The sequence below is a fragment of the Ctenopharyngodon idella genome, chromosome 24 (assembly GCF_019924925.1).
Source record: "Ctenopharyngodon idella isolate HZGC_01 chromosome 24, HZGC01, whole genome shotgun sequence".
Classification (NCBI taxonomy): Eukaryota; Metazoa; Chordata; class Actinopteri; order Cypriniformes; family Xenocyprididae; genus Ctenopharyngodon; species Ctenopharyngodon idella.
In genome coordinates this window covers 7,348,737-7,369,707 of record NC_067243.1, presented here as the reverse complement: position 1 = coordinate 7,369,707, position 20,971 = coordinate 7,348,737, and the positions used below count along the sequence as shown (strand labels likewise).

The 20,971-nt window shown below is 38.3% G+C and overlaps 2 protein-coding genes and 1 long non-coding RNA gene across 18 annotated transcripts in view; 1 reads left to right on the top strand and 2 right to left on the bottom strand.

The window, feature by feature from the left end:
- Positions 1-20,971, top strand: part of LOC127507381 (uncharacterized) — an 84,971-nt gene that overhangs the window by 31,375 nt on the left and 32,625 nt on the right. For 3 of the 12 annotated variants that reach the window (XM_051884446.1, XM_051884435.1, XM_051884439.1), the window contains exons 4-5: positions 14,609-15,313; positions 16,974-17,457. In XM_051884446.1, coding sequence (XP_051740406.1) covers positions 14,609-15,313; positions 16,974-17,457 — 1,189 coding nt within the window. Of the gene's footprint in view, positions 1-14,608; positions 15,314-16,973; positions 17,679-20,971 lie in introns of all 12 variants that reach the window. The other 9 variants (XM_051884447.1, XM_051884436.1, XM_051884437.1 and 6 more) reach the window with 5 other exon arrangements.
- The window catches only part of LOC127507385 (von Willebrand factor A domain-containing protein 5A-like), a 62,830-nt gene continuing 42,767 nt past the window's right edge, over positions 909-20,971 (bottom strand). The window contains exons 1-20 of one of the 5 annotated variants that reach the window (XM_051884453.1): positions 9,157-10,049; positions 8,625-8,827; positions 8,320-8,542; positions 8,074-8,240; positions 7,886-8,000; positions 7,669-7,814; positions 7,457-7,545; positions 7,228-7,372; positions 6,558-6,637; positions 6,365-6,479; positions 6,120-6,278; positions 5,399-5,502; positions 3,645-3,898; positions 3,414-3,443; positions 3,045-3,125; positions 2,206-2,241; positions 2,043-2,117; positions 1,639-1,778; positions 1,430-1,553; positions 911-1,343 (exon numbers count right to left, since the gene is read on the bottom strand). In XM_051884453.1, the coding sequence (XP_051740413.1) occupies positions 1,264-1,343; positions 1,430-1,553; positions 1,639-1,778; positions 2,043-2,117; positions 2,206-2,241; positions 3,045-3,125; positions 3,414-3,443; positions 3,645-3,898; positions 5,399-5,502; positions 6,120-6,278; positions 6,365-6,479; positions 6,558-6,637; positions 7,228-7,372; positions 7,457-7,545; positions 7,669-7,814; positions 7,886-8,000; positions 8,074-8,240; positions 8,320-8,542; positions 8,625-8,827; positions 9,157-9,196 (2,406 nt within the window). In that variant the 5' untranslated portion in view covers positions 9,197-10,049 and the 3' untranslated portion in view covers positions 911-1,263. Of the gene's footprint in view, positions 1,344-1,429; positions 1,554-1,638; positions 1,779-2,042; positions 2,118-2,205; positions 2,242-3,044; positions 3,126-3,413; positions 3,444-3,644; positions 3,899-5,398; positions 5,503-6,119; positions 6,279-6,364; positions 6,480-6,557; positions 6,638-7,227; positions 7,373-7,456; positions 7,546-7,668; positions 7,815-7,885; positions 8,001-8,073; positions 8,241-8,319; positions 8,543-8,624; positions 8,828-9,029; positions 9,049-9,156; positions 10,050-20,971 lie in introns of those variants that run through there. The other 4 variants (XM_051884455.1, XM_051884454.1, XM_051884450.1 and 1 more) reach the window with 4 other exon arrangements.
- Positions 10,091-19,778, bottom strand: LOC127507391 (uncharacterized). The gene is made up of 4 exons (XR_007928335.1): positions 19,448-19,778; positions 10,439-10,557; positions 10,230-10,353; positions 10,091-10,143 (listed from the first exon to the last, which is right to left on the bottom strand). It is a non-coding gene; the product is annotated as an uncharacterized LOC127507391 (long non-coding RNA).

Here is a 20,971-nt window from a genome sequence, read left to right as displayed (position 1 = left end):
ATTTTTATTTTTTTTGTAAAAAATGCACATTTTTTAATTAACACTCATAACATTGTCACATGGTACCTGTGACATTATAGTCATGGTTACACACTGGTTAGGATGGACCTGAATGGCAAGACACAATGCAAGATCCTTTAATCTGAGGACAGAATTACAGAGGAAATAAAAAAAACTTTTATATAATTAATTAATATTAGGGCTGCCCTCGACTAACAACTAATCGATAAACTGGTTGTCTGTATTTTCGGCCACAGAGAAGAAATCGTCGATGCTGACCCGTCATCTCTATATTCTCGTTTCATATGGATTACATAACCGGAGAATATTTGTTGTTTTCCATTTGAATTGGTTCATATGTTCAAGTCTGTGAGGAAAGTTTACATGGAGTTTCGGTTCCTTCATTTTTTTTTTTTTTTTTTTGGCGCGCTCAAGTTCACAGAGAGAGACGGCAGAAAGCGCACCCGGTTACAAAAGCACAACGTTTTGTTGTTACTGTGAGTGCACACAAATAAAAGTAGACTTTTCACAGATTCAAAATATGTATTACTCGAATCTGTAGGACCAAAAATGACGGAGTATTTAAAGTGAGAGTGATCGCACCGGCGCCTCCATTTTAGCTCTCATGCAGTTAGCGCGCTACTATTCACACTCCACACACAAACACTTGAATAACCCACAGTTTACTAGTTTAACGTTAAAGCGAGCGGCCATGTAAAGTTGCTACTACTTACATGTTTCAGATGACAAGCCATATTTGAGGTCGATGGATGTCCTGCCCGATGGACTGTATTTACCACATAGACCAGCTTAATGATGTGTCCGTCACAACAAGACTGCGTGACTTCGCCACTTCCTGTGGACTAACGTTAAGCCTTGTTGACTATTAGGAGGCAGCCCTAATATATATATATATATATATATATATATATATATATATATATATATATATATATATATGTGTTTAATTTAGTGGACAAAGCAGAGGTAAATACAGGAGTAAAGTCACAGATATAAATGTACAATGATTAATAACTAGATGTTTGTTTAAAACAAAGATGATTACAAATGCAAAAAGTGCAGTAAGTGTTATCTCCATTATGGGCCATTTTTAAAGCATTTTGGTTGATTTTGCTGTATTTTGTCTGAATTTCATGCTATAAATCTTTATAAACATTTAAAGCTATTACACTGATGAACCCATGCTGTCGACTTGTTAACAGTGTTTGTATTAAAGCACAGGAAGTAGAAACACAGACGTCTTCAGATTCCCAGAGTCGCTTTGGTCACATGACATCCGAGCAGGACATTACCCACACTCACACACTGAGACAGATCGCCCACTGAAACACACACACACTCAAATCATCAGTGTGTGTCAAAGAACTGAAGATATCTAAATGAATGTGTTCTGGAATGGAGATCCCACCTTTCTGAGAGCCGATCCATGACACTGCCTTCATGGCCACAAACTGCCACTCGACCTGCTGGTCTATTTTACAGCCGTATAACCAGATCAGAGCCAGGAGAGTGGCCCATACTGACCCATCCACCTGTGTACAGACCATCATCCACTGCATTTGTTACTGGACACTGGACACAATCATCGCTGTGTTATTATTTCATCACATCTCTCACCTGTGCTGGTTTCTGATTGGTCAGCTCATCCTCCGTCTTCCCAAACACATCCGCCAGTGTGGCGTCCAGCTCCCAGCAGCCTGACGCCTTCTGGAGAGAAACCAGCTGGAGTAATGGGTCCTTATGAAGATCAGGAGCAGCTGAACAGATAAAATTATATTGTTCATATTATGTGCCTGAAATTTGTTTGGAAGGTCGTTTGTCCTTGTCAAAAATTAATCGTGGAATAATGCCTCATATATTTGTTTAAAGAATAGCAGGTACTGTAGTTTAAATTTTATTCTGCACAGTATTCAAGAAGAAGTAAGCTAAACTTTCTGAACATAACCACTGTGTCCATCTCATGTTGTGTTTGCCAATTATTTGTGTGTGTGTGTGTGTGTGTGTGTGTGTACTGTATATACCATAATGTTTGATTTGAGACTCTGTCTGGGCAGTCGGAGCAGCAGTCTTAAAATGGCGGAAAAAATTCTGGACCTCTGCAAATGATAAACAATGATTATTAACCATGAGGCGGAGCTGCATCTGTATTTCACATTTAGTGACACTGTGTATTCACTGTATTACTTGTCTTTAATCCAATCTTCTGTTCAGGTGCAGTCACTGAAAAAGAAAAGATAGTTAAAATGAAGACTGTTTGTTTTTCTTACTCAGTAACAACAGATTTTCACAGATATGAAAACATTTATGTCTGTGACTATTATTTGAACTGCTTTCCTTCACTATTTTAAAGGTATTTAAATTAAAATTAAAAACTATTAAAAAGGTATTTAAAAATTATATATATATATAATTTTTATGCAGCAGGATATTTATTAAAATATCTCCGATTGTGTTCATCTGAAAGAAGAAAGTCACATACACCTAGGATGGCTTGAGGGTGAGTAAAGCTTGGGATAATACTCATTTGAAAGTGAACTAATCCTTTAAGATTCCACCAACAAGCAATCCACACCAGACGTGACACAACTATGAGAAGGGGTGTCCCATGTATTTATTTCACCTGTATAGTGTGAGCAGTGAAGTCACAGCTCAATATAGTGTGAGCACATAAATCGTGAGATTTGGCTTTACATTGCATTCGGTTTACTCGTACAGTGAGAGTTGGTATTTAACAGAAACATTGCTGAAATCAAACAGTATATTGTCGGATTGAAACAGAATTGTCTCGTATGGCAGCTGGTTAGGACAAATACTCTGATTAATATGGAAAAGATGCCTTTTATCACATGTCGCGGCATTGCGTCACGTCTGGTTAGGACACAGTGTAAACGCCGCTCTCAGAAGCGTGGGTGGCATCGGGATGTTCGCTTACAGTAGATCACTCCTCAAGTATTTCAAACTTCTTTTTACCCTCAAGTGAAGAACAAAAAAGATCTTCGCCATGAGTACATTGGAGCCTTTACCTATTTTTGCCTTCTTACTGAAAGAACCCAACATTTTTGAGCAGTGAAACACTTGTTCATCGATGCCATCATGGGATCTCGCTGCCCAAAAAGAACAAACAACACACAAATTTATAATGATATATTAATGATATATTATTTTTAAGAGATAGTTCACCCAAAAAGAAAAATTCTGTCATCTTTTACTCACCCTCAAGTTGTTCCAATCTATTAAGATATTTGGAAGAAAGTTTGTAACCAAGCAGATCACCAGGTTTGGAACAGCTTAAGGGAGAGTAAATGATGACAAAATTTTAATTTTTGTTTTTTTAACTATCCCTTTAAATGATTTGTTTAGAAAAAAACATTTTGGTGAGGTGGGTGGGTTACCGTTTACTAGGCTACATCCTAGACGCAAATCTGTAAAACATTTGATTTCTCATGTTAATGAGTTGAACACAAAGTGTATATTATATATTATTATATGATTTCTTAACCAAATTTAATCATGACAAACATAAACTCAGTCAAGTGTGGCTAAAGTTCAAGTCCAGTCAACTTTTGACGGGTGGTATGTCATACATACAAATAACAGATTGACAAAACTCTTGTTTGTCTTACCTAATAGAGCCCTTTGTTGATACACATCTGAAAAACCGTGTGTCGGCACTCTTCTCTGCAGCAGGGGTCCTTTCACAGTCTGTCTGCTGTCTTTATTAATGGCAATGAAGGCTGTATGAACACTGCTCACTCCTGCCTGAACACTGAGCTCCACGATCCTGCTCCTGATGCCCTCAACATCTGCATCACCTGACCTCTCCTCCTGCTCCAGAGAACGGATCAGGGTCCGAGCCGCCAGCCGGTGGACGGCCAACCTGCAACGGAAACTGGGATTTATTACTCAAAATCAGAGAATCTGTCATTTGCGGCTCCATTCAGTCTACCAAAACCCTCAGCTAAGTACTTTATGGCTACACATGCTTCCTAGCTAAGGAAGAACGTTATAAATGTTGAGCAGTAAACACAAGACTAAATGATTGAAAAGACAACGCAACTTGAGCCACAAGAAGATAACACCAGAGTGTGTTTGATCTCATGAGACCGAGAGATAAAACAGGCCTTCTTCTTCTAAGTGACACAGAGTTCAAATCCATAGGGAAACCACAGAAACTGCCTTTACATATCAAAAATGCATCAAAACATTTCTAAACAGACTTGTAATCAAACGTCGTCCAACTGCTGCATAATTCTATATTATGTCTACAAACTATATACAGGACTATTATGCCCTGAACACTCACAATTCATGTAATTGTTATAACTTTTGAATGGTTGATTTGAAGAGTGTGTTGTTTACTATGTGTGTGATTGACTTCTGATAACTCAAAGGATGGATTGAATGAAATCTGTAAAATGTATCGTATTATTTTTAGAGAAATCATGTGTTTTCTGTATTCTCTGCTGAGAGCGGGAAAGTTAAGAGACCAGGAGATAACATTTAATTTATGATCAGGGGAGGAGAAAGCCACCTCTGAATCAAACACGATACCTAATTGGTCAGAACTCCTCAAAGAGGTTGGACAAACACCTCAGTTTAAATATTCAGTATACAAAGATCAAAAAGACGATGACGAGCAGACGACCTGATCAAGGCAGATCAAGATCAGATGAATATATTCATTCAAGCCATCCAACTATTCTCGTTTCACTCACTTACCTTCTTTTCTTTCCCTTAGTTTTCTTTCTTTTCCGTAGAGAGTCTCGTGTTCTAAGTTAAGTTTTGCCGCAAAATTTAATCAATGACTCTACAGTCTTTGCCCGCCTCAACGCTTTAAACTTCAGCCACGAGGGAGACTCCACTCCTCCGTCAGCACACCAGAACATGATTGGCTTCCAACGACATCAATCCGGACACGAAAAGACCTTCAGCAACGAACCTGGGAAACACCTTTCTCCAAGCCAAGGACGCCGACAAAGGAATCCCCATTTAAAGACACGAACGACAAACGCAAGTACCTCCAGATTCTAGCTGAACTGGTGCATTGATATAAAGTCTAATAACCCTGCCTAAGAAGTGATAGAAGGGTTAAATTAATGATTGATGGCTCGTTCAGATCAGGTCTTATGAAGTGCATATATTGCTAAGATTTCACTCTCTTAAAACCTATTCTTTCCTCACTTCCTTTCTTTCTGCAACTAGTGTGAATGTGTGTGTGTTTGTTTTAGAAAGAGAAGTGTCTTGTGTTATGAATCTTAAACTGACGATCTTTAAAGTACTTTAGACCGCGATGGAGGCACAGACAGCAAGAGGTCTGGGGGAAAAAAGTACCTGGGACAGGTAATTTCAGTGGAAACGCAGCTATAGTGTGTGTTACCCTGTTTCCTCAGTTGGTTTGAGGCAGAAGTGGAGCTGGTTTGTTACTGGTTGATCTTTAAGACTGTATTTGACTGTCACTGTTCCCTCAGAGCCTCCTGAACTCTGTAAGAGAGGAAAAAGGAAGATTTTATAATCTATACAAATGAGGGTGTGTTCACACTTCATACACACGTAGTTTGGTTCTCTTGGTTCTTTTGGTCTGGACCAAAAAAGAAAAGTATACATTTAGTCCTGATTCACTTCGCGTTCACATTGTCATTTTTAACACTGAACCTAAAGATACAAAACAAAACAAAAAAAGGCTTTTATGATGTATATTTACATTGGCTAAATGCGCTCATTATATGTGCGTATACATGGTATTTTAACCAGCTGAGTACTCATGAAGAGCTTAGAAAATGTCAAAACAGTGGCAGGAATCCCTCCGTTACACACACAAATGAATATCTGCAAGAAGACGCCTGTACCCAACTGTATTGGGCATCATATGATGACAAGAACCTTTTTAGGGTTGCCATCTTGTGATGTCACGTCCTGTCTTTGGTCCATGTTGCGTTCATATTTCAGTCGAACCACACCAGAGTTCGCTTGGAAGCGGACTGAGACCCATCGTTTCAGCGGTCTCGGATCGCACCAGAGTTTGTTTAAATCAAACCAAACCTGCCAAGTGTGAACACACCTTAATTCTCATTAAAGAAACACATGCTACATCATCTCACCTCTCCTTTAAGTTGGGCGTAAATGAGTGACCTCTGACCCGGAAAGAGCATATTGATGGGTGGAGACAGTGTGTCAACAGTAATGCCATCTGGAAGGGTCCAATCCACAGAGATATTAACCACAGCGGGCTGCAGTGCAAACCTGAGGGACTGCATCACCTGATATAGTTTGAAGAGAAAGAGAAACCATTGAGACATTTGACTAGGAAACATTTGTGCCTGTGAAATCCAGCGGAGAGCTTTACTTTGGGCTGCATGCGGTCGGTGTCTGTGATGAACTGAGCGTGACCAGATCCCTCCCTGGCCATTCCTGTGATGAGGGCGGTACTTGCACCCTCACCAATCCCGAATGAGAAACACCTGAACACACAATAAACTCTGTTAGTGTAAGTGATGAAGATATGAATGATGGGAAGATCAAATCCAGCAGAACTTTACCTGTGAGAGTGAACATGATGTTTCACCAGGTCCAGCACCTCTTTAGTGTTTCCCACCTCTCCATCAGTGAAGATGAACAGCTGAAGAGAGAATAATAATTTATATCAGACAAACCACTTGATCAGAGCTGTAAATATTCAGATTTTTTCAGTTTTACAGACTCTCTCTCTCTCCACTATGAAAAGGCACAGCTAAAATTAATTGAATTTTGAAGATTATAAATCAGCTCTAAGAAAAGTGCCACCTGAAACTTTGTTACTTTTTTGACAATTTCCTGTCATCTGTGTGCAATAATCAGCAATTACATCTAAGCATGTGACACCTGTATAAATATAGTTATGCCACCTGTGTGTCGCATTAAAAAGTCTGCGAGCATGAAAATACATATGAAATAATTTTATTCTTTTAGTTTTTCTTAAAACATACATACATGCATATATACTACTTAAAACATATAAACAATTCCTGTTAAGGCTGAAACAAAAAATTATTTTCATAATTGTTTATTTGCTGTAAAGAGACATTTAGTTCCTGGGAAGCTGTGATTGAGTATATTGGTGCTGCACAATTACAGTAAGTGAAGTTTTTTGTTGTTTTGACAGCAACTCACTTCCTGTTAAGATAAACTGTACAGTAAATAATTATTGTGCATGTTGAGGTGTTGTTGTACCTGTCTGGGGTGGTTGGGCACACAGGGCTGACTGTAGATGTGTTTTAGAGGCTGTAAAATCTCTGTGCCGCCCAAGTCTGCTCGCATTTCCTTCACTCTCTTCAGAGCCTGATCCATTGTGTCCTGATTGTACTTGACACTCTTACTGCAAATAAAAAAAACACAATGCTATCTTTCCTCTCACACATTTCAAAACTGAATATCTATGAATGAAGATCTAGATACTAACGGGTAGAAGGACTCAAAACGAGAGCCAAATCCATAGATATTGAAGTAGCATCCCATGGGCAGACTCTTCAACAGTAACAGCAGAGTGTCCTATAGAGAGACATGGACAGATACTGAAACTCAACATGATCAATTTCCAATACATAAATTCAAAACCCATTATAAATCCATATTCTGACCTAAACAAATTCTGTTTTGAATCTTAAATGTTACCTTTGCACTTTCTATCCGTGTGTTGCTCATACTGCCTGATCTGTCCATCACAAAAACAAACTCTCCTTGTGTTGCCAGTGACATCACTTCCTCTGGGAACTCTGGGTACAAACTTATCATGACCACTGGGTCCCTCATCAGAGAGCCTGAAATAGAGAGAGAGTCAGTGACAGCTTGATCACTCAATCCCATAATCCCAGTGAGCTGCAGGTCATACCTGATGGGGCAGTGTTCACTCCTGCCTCCACTATAGCAGAGGGCTGATGGGTATCCTGATAGTACACAAACAGCTCAACGTCCTTATCAAACATGTGACCAGGACTCAGATTCACCTACACACATAAAACACATGAATAAAACTGCTGTGCTCACACATCCAGATAAACACATGAAGACACACAGTACCGTCGCCTGAGTGTGATCAGAGTGGAGGAACACTAGAGGATCCAGAGTGCAGCTGGACTCTAGTTTGGAGATGGGCTTTGGAGAGCTCACATGGACACTGAGAGTCAGCGTGTAGGGAACAGATCCACATCCTGATGAAATCTCTGAGACTATACCAGCAGCTGAACCTGACACACACACACACAGAGTGTGTTAGAATCAGCTTCTCTCCACTAATAAAGTGTGTGTCAGCAGCTGCTGTAGTACCTGCTGGTGTGTATCGGGGGTTGAGTACAGCCGGCAGACAGAAGCGCAGCGAGTGGTCGGCCTGCACAGCGAGCTCGGTGACATAGATGATGGTGACGGCAGCGTTCTGACCCGGCGACAGACACCCGACACTCAGTCTGAACACATCAGGACTCTCTGCGCTCTCTTCCAACAGAAACGCCTGCTGACCCGAACTCACAGCGTCATCATAACGATCCCTCGCCTGTGAGACACAATTTTGTTATATGGTGCACAGTAAAAATATATGCAAATAAGCTTCCTGCAGGTTTTGTATTTGGACTCACGGTTTCTCTGTCTTGCACCTCTGCCACAATCTCCTGCTCTCCGATCTTGGCACTGAAGTGGCAGACAGCAGCATCAGCAGGCAGAGGGAAGACGAACAAGGCCTCCAGGGGGCGCTCTTCCTCATTCACATACTGCAGAGTGGAGGAGACTGTGGCTACATGATCCTGAACCCGAACCTCCACTGAGATGCTCTTCAGAGGCACTGAGTCACACAAACCAACAGAACTACATCACAAATACAGCAGAACATCACAAATACACCCTTATACAGCAGAGCATAAACCTCAAATACAGCATAACATCACAAAAAAAAAAAAAACTCTACAATGCAGCAGAACAACATTACAAAAAACCTCACATACAGCTCTCTGAGAGGTAAATAAAGGGTTTAATAGACTCCATACTCATAAATAACAGAATAAACGTGAATGGGAACACGTGACAACATGCCCAACTGACACTGAACAACTGTCATCCAACATGTGAGTGTTAAGTTAGGAAACAGCGAACAGTAAATAGGCGAATTCATACCTGGCTCGTTTTTCTCAGTCACAAGACCGCAGTTCACCATTCTCACGCTCCTTTATACGAAATGAATCGAAAAGTCGAAATCGAAAGTGAAACTAAAACACAGAACGTAATTCCTTTAAATCTGAACAGACAGGCTCATTTATGCGAGTAAATCCACTGTTTTTGAACGTTTCTAGTGAAGCCAAATGTCTGGGGGGTGTTCGTCAGTTCCTCTGGGTGGTGTCTACATGAATATTCATGAGATCGTCCTATTGTGGGCGTGTCCAAGAGACAACGCGCAGTGGAACTTAAAATATTAGTGCACGATCCTCAAATTGCAACTGTTTAATGGATTATTTCGAAATGGTAATAAAAGTGTCAACATTCAGCATAAAGTGCAAGAGTTTACATGTTCAAAACAATGTATATATTGTGTAATGTGATACATCGTTTGAGCTGTTTTGCCTAATTGATTACAGGCATTCAGATAAATAAGTAACGTAAGGATAAAGCAGAGCAAACAAATGAGCGAATAACATATGCTAGCCTTGGCTAATTACACTAAGTGTTGAAAACCATACAGGACCAACAGGACTTGTCTTTTATAGAACAATTATTTTTAATCGGATTCAAGTTTTCAGTCTCAAAACCACAAAAAAACACAGAACAGAACAGTTTTTATGTGACCTCATTCTTTTAAATGATGGTATCTTGAGAAAAAAAAATATATAAGAAAGTCAAACATATTTTTACTTTGGTACATGAAACTCAAATGATGTGTTCACTCACATATATTTATAAACTGGTGTTGATTTGAACAAATGAAATGGACTAAACATTAAGGAAACAAGTAACAGAAAAATAGTGAATGAAACTGTAACAGTTCTTTTGTCTTCTGACGGCACAGGAAGTAGAAACACTGATGTCTTCAGATTCCCAGAGTCTCTTCGGTCACCTGACATCGGAGCAGGACATTACCCACACACACACACTGAGACAGATCGCCCACTGAAACACACACACACTCAAATCATCAGTGTGTGTCAAAGAACTGAAGATATCTGAATGAATGTGTTCTGGAATGGAGATCCCACCTTTCTGAGAGCCGATCCATGACGCTGCCTTCATGGCCACAAACTGCCACTCGACCTGCTGGTCTATTTTACAGCCGTATAACCAGATCAGAGCCAGGAGAGTGGCCCATACTGACCCATCCACCTGTGTACAAACCATCATCCACTGCATTTGTTACTGGACACTGGACACAATCATCGCTGTGTTATTATTTCATCACATCTCTCACCTGTGCTGGTTTCTGATTGGTCAGCTCATCCTCCGTCTTCCCAAACACATCCGCCAGTGTGGCGTCCAGCTCCCAGCAGCCCGACGCCTTCTGGAGAGAAACCAGCTGGAGTAACGGGTCTGCAGTTGAACACACATATAGAGAAAGAGAGAGAAATACAAGTTATATGTGCGTTCACTAACGGGTCCTTCTGGGGATCAGGTTCTACTATATAATATATGCATATATATATATATATATATACAGGTGCTGGTCATATAATTAGAATATCATCAAAAAGTTGATTTATTTCACTAATTCCATTCAAAAAGTGAAACTTGTATATTATATTCATTCATTACACACAGACTGATATATTTCAAATGTTTATTTCTTTTAATTTTGATGATTATAACTGACAACTAAGGAAAATCCCAAATTCAGTATCTCCGAAAATTAGAATATTAATTAAGACCAATACAAAGAAAGGATTTTTAGAAATCCTGGCCAACTGAAAAGTATGAACATGAAAAGTATGAGCATGTACAGCACTCAATACTTAGTTGGGGCTCCTTTTGCCTGAATTACTGCAGCAATGCGGCGTGACATGGAGTCGATCCGTCTGTGGCACTGCTCAGGTGTTATAAGAGCCCAGGTTGCTCTGATAGTGGCCTTCAGCTCTTCTGCATTGTTGTGTCTGGCATATCGCATCTTCCTCTTCACAATACCCCATAGATTTTCTATGGGGTTAAGGTCAGGCGAGTTTGCTGGCCAATTAAGAACAGGGATACCATGGTCCTTAAACCAGGTACTGGAAGCTTTGGCACTGTGTGCAGGTGCCAAGTCCTGTTGGAAAATGAAATCTGCATCTCCATAAAGTTGGTCAGCAGCAGGAAGCATGAAGTGCTCTAAAACTTCCTGGTATTCGGCTGCGTTGACCTTGGACCTCAGAAAACACAGTGGACCAACACCAGCAGATGACATGGCACCCCAAACCATCACTGACTGTGGAAACTTTACACTGGACCTCAAACAATGTGGATTGTGTGCCTCTCCTCTCTTCCTCCAGACTCTGGGACCCTGATTTCCAAAGGAAATGCAAAATTTACTTTCATCAGAGAACATAACTTTGGACCACTCAGCAGCAGTCCAGTCCTTTTTGTCTTTAGCCCAGGTGAGACGCTTCTGACGCTGTCTGTTGTTCAAGAGTGGCTTGACACAAGGAATGCGACAGCTGAAACCCATGTCTTGCATATGTCTGTGCGTAGTGGTTCTTGAAGCACTGACTCCAGCTGCAGTCCACTCTTTGTGAATCTCCCCCACATTTTTGAATGGGTTTTGTTTCACAATCCTCTCCAGGGTGCGGTTATCCCTATTGCTTGTACACTTTTTTCTACCACATCTTTTCCTTCCCTTCGCCTCTCTATTAATGTGCTTGGACACAGAGCTCTGTGAACAGCCAGCCTCTTTTGCAATGACCTTTTGTGTCTTGCCCTCCTTGTGCAAGGTCGTCTTTTGGACAACTGTCAAGTCAGCAGTCTTCCCCATGATTGTGTAGCCTACAGAACTAGACTGAGAGACCAAAGGCCTTTGCAGGTGTTTTGAGTTAATTAGCTGATTAGAGTGTGGCACCAGGTGTCTTCAATATTGAACCTTTTCACAATATTCTAATTTTCTGAGATACTGAATTTGGGATTTTCCTTAGTTGTCAGTTATAATCATCAAAATTAAAAGAAATAAACATTTGAAATATATCAGTCTGTGTGTAATGAATGAATATAATATACAAGTTTCACTTTTTGAATGGAATTAGTGAAATAAATCAACTTTTTGATGATATTCTAATTATATGACCAGCACCTGTATATATATATAAAAAAGTGTGTACATCCTGCGTCATACACAACGTCACGATTACTCTTTTGACGCAAATGGACATGTGCAGTATGTGTATGGTTGTCCGCCGGAAGCTAGTTATTTGAATTTATAAAGTTTTAAATATGATAATTTTTTTTACAAAAAGCCATCACTTCACGTCAAAAGGTTTTTATTAACCCCCCCAGAGCCGTATGGATTATTTTTATTATGGATTATTATAAAGCTTGGAAAAGCAAATATATTTTTAAATATATCTCAGATTGTGTTTGTGTGAAAGAAGATAGTCATATACACCTATGGCTTGAGGGTGAGTAAATCATGGGATAATTTTCTTTTTTGGGTGAACTACACTGTAAAAAACAATAAACATAAAAAAAACTGTGAAATGCATGGCAGCAAAGGGTGCCAAACGTTTACCATTAATGAAAATAATGGTTAAAGATCGTTAAAAAAGACATGGTCAATGACTGGCAGAAGCGCTTGCTGATGTATGAGCTAACATAACTACTGTATCACTGCATCAGCAACTACACAGTTACTGTCTTTAAATAAAGCAACATGCAGCAGAACCTGAGGTTTAGATGTTGATATTTTATTGAAATAATAAAGTTTGAAGTCATCGTTATGGAGATCAGTGTTTGCTTTAGTTGGCCTCTTGACCCTTGATTTTTAGCTTTAGTTTTTCTCCAGCTGCTGTAACTGTGTGTTTCTACAGTATATTTGTTATAGCCTAGCAAAAACTGTGAGATTAGTTAATTCTGTATGAAAGAAGTTTTGTATGAAAGAAACAAAGTCAAATTGATTTAATCTTTAAACAAAAGTTACTGTCACTTGAAACAACTGCAAACAGCTTGTCTTGAACATCATCTTTACATCTATAGACACGCCTCATGTTTGTCACTGTTCTGGAGCAGCAGGAAGTGAGTACGCTACTTCCTGTCAAACACATGTTTGAAAGAACATTACAAGTAAAAGCTACTAGACTGCTGGTGGATCTATATTTCATTTGGAACTAAGGCAAAAATATGTAATGTAAAATGGACATCGGTAAGTATTTTAATTGTAATAAAATCTATTTTCATGAAAGAAAAAATGTCAACTTGTCTACTTGCTTTCACTTTCATATTGGTCTGTATGGATAAGATTTTGGATCTGTTTATGACACTTTAGGCTTAGTTTTTTTTTTCTTCAGTTAAAGCTTATTTAAATAAGGAGATTTTACTTTAATTTTAAGGTTTTTGTTTGGCACCCGGTGCTGCCAGTCATTTAACCATTTTCTTTTTACAGTAAAGGCATTTGATCATAAAAATTCAGGAAATAACTGTAAAATAACAGTGTTTTCAGCTTATTTAAATATGGAAATTTTACTTTAATTTTATGGTTTTTGTTTGGTAGTTGTTGCTGCCAGTCATTTGACCATTTTATCATCTGTTTTGTTATTGTATTAATTACAGATTATTCTTGTAATTTTACATACACTTGTATGTAATTTAAGAAAACAGAAAAATACTGTATAAAAATAGTATTTTTTCTGTAGCTATAAAAAATGTGAATTACTGTAATTTGTCATTAATGTCATAATACTTAAAATAACAGCCGAGATGTTAATTTAGAGATAATTTTACAGAGTATTGAGTACAATTTAAAATACAAGAAAACAACCTGGAAAAAAAATCAGTTATTTTCTGTAAAATTAGGATTTTTCATGGAAGAAAAAATGTCAACTTGTTTACTTGCTTTCACTTTTTTTATATTGGTCTGTACGGATAAGTACTGTACTGTACTTTTTTTTTTTTTTTGTCTTTCTTTCCATCTAGTAAATGGATGTAAATGTAATACAGTCATGTGTTTGCTGGAGCTAATAGACACCAGTGCATTGATAACACTTTCCCAGGTGTGAACACACACAAGAGAGAGATTCATTCACTGGTTTAGAGCACCAATATAATTATTTTTAATGAATATACTTTCTGAAAACATTATTCTGAATTATCATTTGTAATTTAGTCTTGTTTAATCTGTGTGTTCTGTGATCTGTTGTTTTGTGTGCAGATCATTGAAATTAAGCAATTTACTTTTCCATAATTCATAACTATTGCCCATCAATAACTTTTGTTCAACTCTGATTTAAGAGTTTAATTATTGTGAGATACACTTATATGTTATTTTTAATCAATATTATGTAGTTTGACACCCATACAAATACGGTGAACTTTATTTCAGTAACCCCTTTTTTCACACAGAGAAAAATTACTTAAAAAGACTTAAAATGTCACCCACATTAAGAAGTGTGTTTTGTTCTGTTTGTTTCAGGTGACGTTCAACATCTCTCAGATCTGAGGATTGTGTTGATGGGGTATAGATATGCTGGTAAGAGTTCAACAGGAAACACCATCCTGGGCAGAGAGGAGTTTGACTTGAAGAGATCTGCTCAGTGTGTGAGGAGACATGGAGAAGTAGCAGACAGACACATCACTGTCATTGAAGCTCCAGGATGGTGGAGGAATTACACTGTAGAGAAGAGTCCTGAGATACTGAAACAGGAGATTTTGCTCAGTGTGTCTCTGTGTCCTCCAGGACCACACGCTGTACTACTGATCATACGTGTGGATGATGGATTTAAAGAGACTGAGAGAAAAGCATTGCAGGATCATCTGGATCTTCTCAGTGAGAGAGTCTGGAGTCACACTATAGTTCTGTTCACTCGTGGAGACTCTCTATTAGACACATCTATAGAGCAGCACATTGAGAGTGAAGGACAGGATCTCCAGCGGCTGCTGGACAAATGTGGGAACAGGTATCATGTTCTCAACAATCGCAACAGGAGTGACGACACTCAGATCAAGGAGCTGCTGGAGAAGATTGAGGAGACAGTGGCACAAAACAACGGCCGCCATTTTGAAATAAACAGAAAGATTTTACAGGAGGTGGAAGAGAGAAGAAGAGCAGAGGAAGAGAGAGCAGAAGAACGAATGAAGAGAATGAAAAAACAGAGAGAAAACATCAGATCACAGATGAGTGAGTCCACATACTTTATAGTGCAGATATTCACACTGAGTATATGAAGTAAATGATGAAAATGTAACAGTCACAGCAATAATATCAAGAAACTTCTTCTCATTAATCTCTATTTGTAGAGGCATTCCTAATGACGGGTTCAGAGCTCACAGTGACGCCCCTAAAAGCTGTTACTGAGGGAAATAAGTGCTTTTATTTCTTAAACAATGCTGTTCTTCATAGGGTGTGCTTTTGAAAATGGAAATCGCTTTACCTAATCCATAGAAAACAATAAACAAACAAACAAAAATCAACTGCAAACAGCTTGTCTTGAATATAACTTAAACATCATCTTTACATCTATAGACACGCTCATGTTTGTCTGTTCTGAAGCAGCAGGAAGTGAGTCTCGTCAAACACACTTTGAAAGAACATTACAAGTAAAAACTACTAGACTGCTGGTGGATCTATATTTCATTTGGAGCTCAAAATGAGGCAAAAATATGTCATGTAAAATGAACATTGGTAAGATTTGAACTCGTGATAGTAGCTATTTTTATGAAAGAAAGAAATGTCAACGTTTACAGATTTTGTGACACTTTTACTGCTTTCATATTGGTCACACACGAGAGAGATTTATTCACTGGTTTAGAGCACTGATTTAATTATTTTTAATGAATATGGGTCAAAGGCATTTAGATGTCCACATCAATAGAAATTTACAGAAGTGATTTTATATACATAGAAAGCACATTAAACGCAAGTAAAACGTCTGTTTTTAAGGTTTCAAATAAGTTTTGGGAGAATAAAATGTCAATGCGGGTGAAATAATGTTCCATTGTCATTCATTGTAACACTTACATTTATGTAAAAATTGAAACAACATACTTATTCTGACCTGTACTTATTAAAATGTATATAAAAAAATAAGTGAGCATACTAAATTTTACTACATTTTAAATGAGTAAAAAATTCTTGCTGACAAATGGGCAAAACCTAGGATAGTGGCAAAGTTTAAAAATGTAAAATTACAAGTAATTAGCATTTGGGGTAAAAGTAATTAATCTTTAATATGGCATTAATATGATTTTTGTTGGAAATATGCCTGACAAGATTGTTACATTGAATGACATTTCAGTGGGTGTCTTCTGTAAATCATGGTGTATGATATTTGATTTTTGCTCAGAAACAAACAAACAAATTAAACAGGACCCATTCTGATGTAATGAAAAACAACAACAATTCAAAGCTGTATTACACTTATTGTTTTGATGCTTGAAAACCCTTATTCGTCTTTGAACCATATACTTCCTAAAAACATTATTCTGACGCTAATTTACTCTTGTAATTTAGTCTTGTTTAATCTGTGTTTGTGATCTGTTGTTTTGTGTACAGATCATTGAAATTAAGCAATTTTCTTTTGTCCATAATTCATGACTATTTTCCATTGATAACTTTTGCTTAACTCTGATTTGAGAGTTGATTTAATGTCAGATACACTTATTTGTAATTTTATCAATAATGTGTAGTTTGACACTCATACAGATATGGTAAACTTTATTTCAGTAACTCTCCAGCAGCTACACAATTACCAAAATCATTTTATCATTTTCTAAACCTTAAAGGAGACTTAAGATCTCACCCACATTAAGAAGTGTGTTTTGTTCTCTGTTTGTTTCAGGTGACGCTCAACATCTCTCAGATCTGAGGATTGTGTTGATGGGGTATAGAGAAGCTGGTAAGAGTTCATCAGGAAACACCATCCTGGGCAGAGAGGAGTTTGACTTGAAGAGATCTGCTCAGTGTGTGAGGAGACATGGAGAAGTAGCAGACAGACACATCACTGTCATTGAAGCTCCAGGATGGTGGAGGAATTACACTGTAGAAGAGAGTCCTGAGATACTGAAACAAGAGATTTTGCTCAGTGTGTCTCTGTGTCCTCCAGGACCACACGCTGTACTACTGATCATACGTGTGGATGATGGATTTAAAGAGACTGAGAGAAAAGCAGTGCAGGATCATCTGGATCTTCTCAGTGAGAGAGTCTGGAGTCACACTATAGTTCTGTTCACTCATGGAGACTTTCTGTTAGACACATCTATAGAGCAGCACATTGAGAGTGAAGGGCAGGATCTGCAGTGGCTGCTGGACAAATGTGGGAACAGGTATCATGTTCTCAACAATCGCAACAGGAGTGACGACACTCAGATCAAGGAGCTGCTGGAGAAGATTGAGGAGACAGTGGCACAAAACAATGGCTGCCATTTTGAAATAGACAGAAAGATTTTACAGGAGATGAAAGAGAGAAGAAGAGCAGAGGAAGAGAGAGCAAAAGAACGAATGAAGAGGATGAAAAAAAGGAGAGAAAACATCAGATCACAGATGAGTGAGTCCACATACTTTATAGTGCAGATATTCACACTGAGTATATGAAGTAAATCATGAAAGTGTAACAGTCACAGCAATAATATCAAGAAACTTCTTGTCATTAACTGTTATTTGTAGATTCATTCCCAATATCAGCTCACAGTGACGCCCCTAAAATCTGTTACTGAAGGGAATAAACACTTTCATTTCTTAAACAATCCAGTTCTTCATTGGGTGTGCTTTTGAAAACAGAAATCGTTTTACCTCAGATCAAAACATCAGATCACAGATGAGAGTCCACATACAGACAGGGCTGTTTTGCTATTCTGTGTTTCTCTCTCTGTTTTGTCTGTTTTCATGTGGAAGATGGACTTTATTAAGATACTTAACGACTCTTAAGATCTGACCCAACAAACATCAGTTGGATCAGTGTGACAATGACAGTCATGTTTCCTGATATTATCAGTCCAACAGCAAATGTTGCTGGTGTTTCTGGTGTTTGTTGGTCAAGAATATTTAAAATCTGCACTTATCATTTCATGAACATCATTTTTAATGCAAACATACAGACTCAGTGTCACGTTTGGGTCCTGATCACCCTGTCAGGATTATTGTCTGATAATGACTCTACATTATCCCTGACTTGTTTTATTATGTGAGTCAGTTCACCTCAAGTGGTCTAATGACGGTGTGCGCACACACACACACACACACACACACACAGAACCGCAGTCCAGTTTTGCTCCTTCTCATGGACAGGCACACACACATAACTAACAATAACTGTACATCTCTACCCATATAGTATAAGGCATTTCTTAGAAACAAACAAAAATAAATAACAATAATATTTGTAAGCAATGCCTAATGTTTAATACATTGGCCAAATGTGTAGCAACAGGCATCTAAAATCTAAATAAGGAGGCAGGGTAATTGCATTTCCTTGATATAATACAACAGTTGGTATTGCGGAACCAGTTTTTATTTGTATTTATTGGTTTAACCACAGCAAAGTTATTTGTGTCATGAACCACAACAAGTTTTAGTTATTAGGTCCCTTTGGACGTTTGCTGAGGCCCCCTATAGTGGACACCTGTCCTCTGGATGAAAAGCAGTTTTATAAGCTATGTTTCCATCCACCTATTTTTATGTGCATTTTGGGATATTGCATAAAAAAACTTCTGGATGGAAACACCAAGATGCGCATAAATTGTAAACATGCACCTAAAAACTTATGCGCTCGTTTGAGTCTGAATTTTTTTTTATCTGATAACAAAACATGCGCATAAACTAGAATAAATTCCTTTATGCGCATCAAAAATATTATAACTTGTCGCGATGGGACGGCATAACTGGAGCAACCAGCGGACTGATCTTTTTCCACAGCATCTGAAATGCTGTTTTGGTTGAAATGCCTGAGCAAAGTCTGTGGTCAAAGTGAATGAACAATTTTATGTCAATTATAAACATAATTGCTGTAAAATTCTGTTAATTTGTATCATTGTTATGCTTATATTTCTATTTATTTCCCAAAACACACAAATAAAGTAGACTTTTTCCAGATTTCTTCTTGCTCTTTAACCAGCAGAATCTCAATCTCATCATTTTTACAGCAGATGCTGCCATACAGGACTAATATCTGTGACAATTTCAGCTTCCTATCTGCTCCCCCACCAGAGAAAATCAACCCGAATGTGAGGGGTATTTTAAAAAACTGCAATTTTCAGCCCCATAAAAATTAGATCTCAAATCTGTTTAAAGGGATAGTTCACCCAAAAATTTACTCACCCTCAAGTCATCCTAGGTGTACATGACTATCTTCTTTCAGACGAACACAATCGAAGATTCTGGCTGCCCAAATTTTGAAGACCAAAAAAAAAAAAAAGCATCCATCCATAAAAAAATTAACCTTTACGACTCCAGGGGGTTAATAAAGGCTTTCTGAAGCGAATCGATGCATATGTGTAAGACAACTATCCTTATTTAAAACTTTATAAAGTAAAATAATGAGCTTTTGGCGCGACAGTCGTATGCATTCTAGGTACGTCCAAAAAGCATTAACTTCCGTGACGTAGTACACAATCAATGCCATGTCTTCTTCCTGTTCTTCTTCTTGTGTAATTTGCGGCAGCTTAGAAGCTTCAAAGGCATATTGCTGCCCTCCTCAGATCATCTGAAGAACTCCATCTTATATATTAAATCCTCAAATAAAGCCCAGTGTGGAGTAACAAGTTTATAACAGTCTTTGTTGTTTCATAATCCTTATTTTCAAGAATTGATTTCAAAGATATAGATGAGACTCCAGACTCCAACAGATCAGAAAACATGCGGATTCTTGCATCACGATGAATTTCACACTCCATTACTACATGCTTCACAGATTCCAACTCTCCACACAAACATCTGCCACAATGCCATGATGTTTTACACGTCGTCTTTTGCCATTCTAATTCGTGACCTGTGTTTTGTTTTGCTCTCTCCTCTGCGCCTCCGTGTTCGTCAATGCGTCATTGCGTCAGGTCAAAGGTTGCTCTTCCGCCCAAATCGACGAGCGCAGTATGCCTACATCGTCTGCCGGAAACTAGTTATTTGAATTGATAGTTTTTAATTAGAGATGCACCGATGTATCGGCTAACAATCGGTATCGGCTGATAAAAGCTATTATTATCACTGTCGGCCATCGGCCGATTGTTTAAAAACTGCTGATGGTCAGGGCCGATTATATCCTGTCAATCAAAAGGGTGCGAAAAGACGACTTCAGACTGCAACTCATACATACTGTGTGTGAAGAAAATCACTCTTGTGTTGAATTTTAACGCATTAACAGTTTAAAAATAGAGACATTAAAGCAGGCTCTTTTTGACGCTATGAATCACCCATAGTTCAGGGTTGCCAGGTCTGCGTTTTTTTTCCTACATCAAATATTATTTGTAGCGCCGCCTCCCATCTAATAATCACAAAAAGATTTGTGCTTTATTACTTCTGATAAGAATTAAAGTTTCAGTTTTCAAATTCTGTCCATTTTATCATGAAACACGTGACGTGTCAGATCGCTGTAATGTCTCAGTTCAGGCGGCAGCTCAGAGCGCGAGTCTTTTCTTCCTCTTCAATACAAGTTACATCTCGAAAAACATGAATGAACATCAAAGGTATGTTGAAATAAATTGTACATCTTACCAGAATGTATCATGTCTCATGTAATCACTTTATTTGTGTTTCAACCGCGGAAAGACGTCAATAAAACAGCTTGTGAACAAAATGTCACATCATGTCACATTTACCTCAGGAATGTTTTCCAGTGTTCACAGTTCC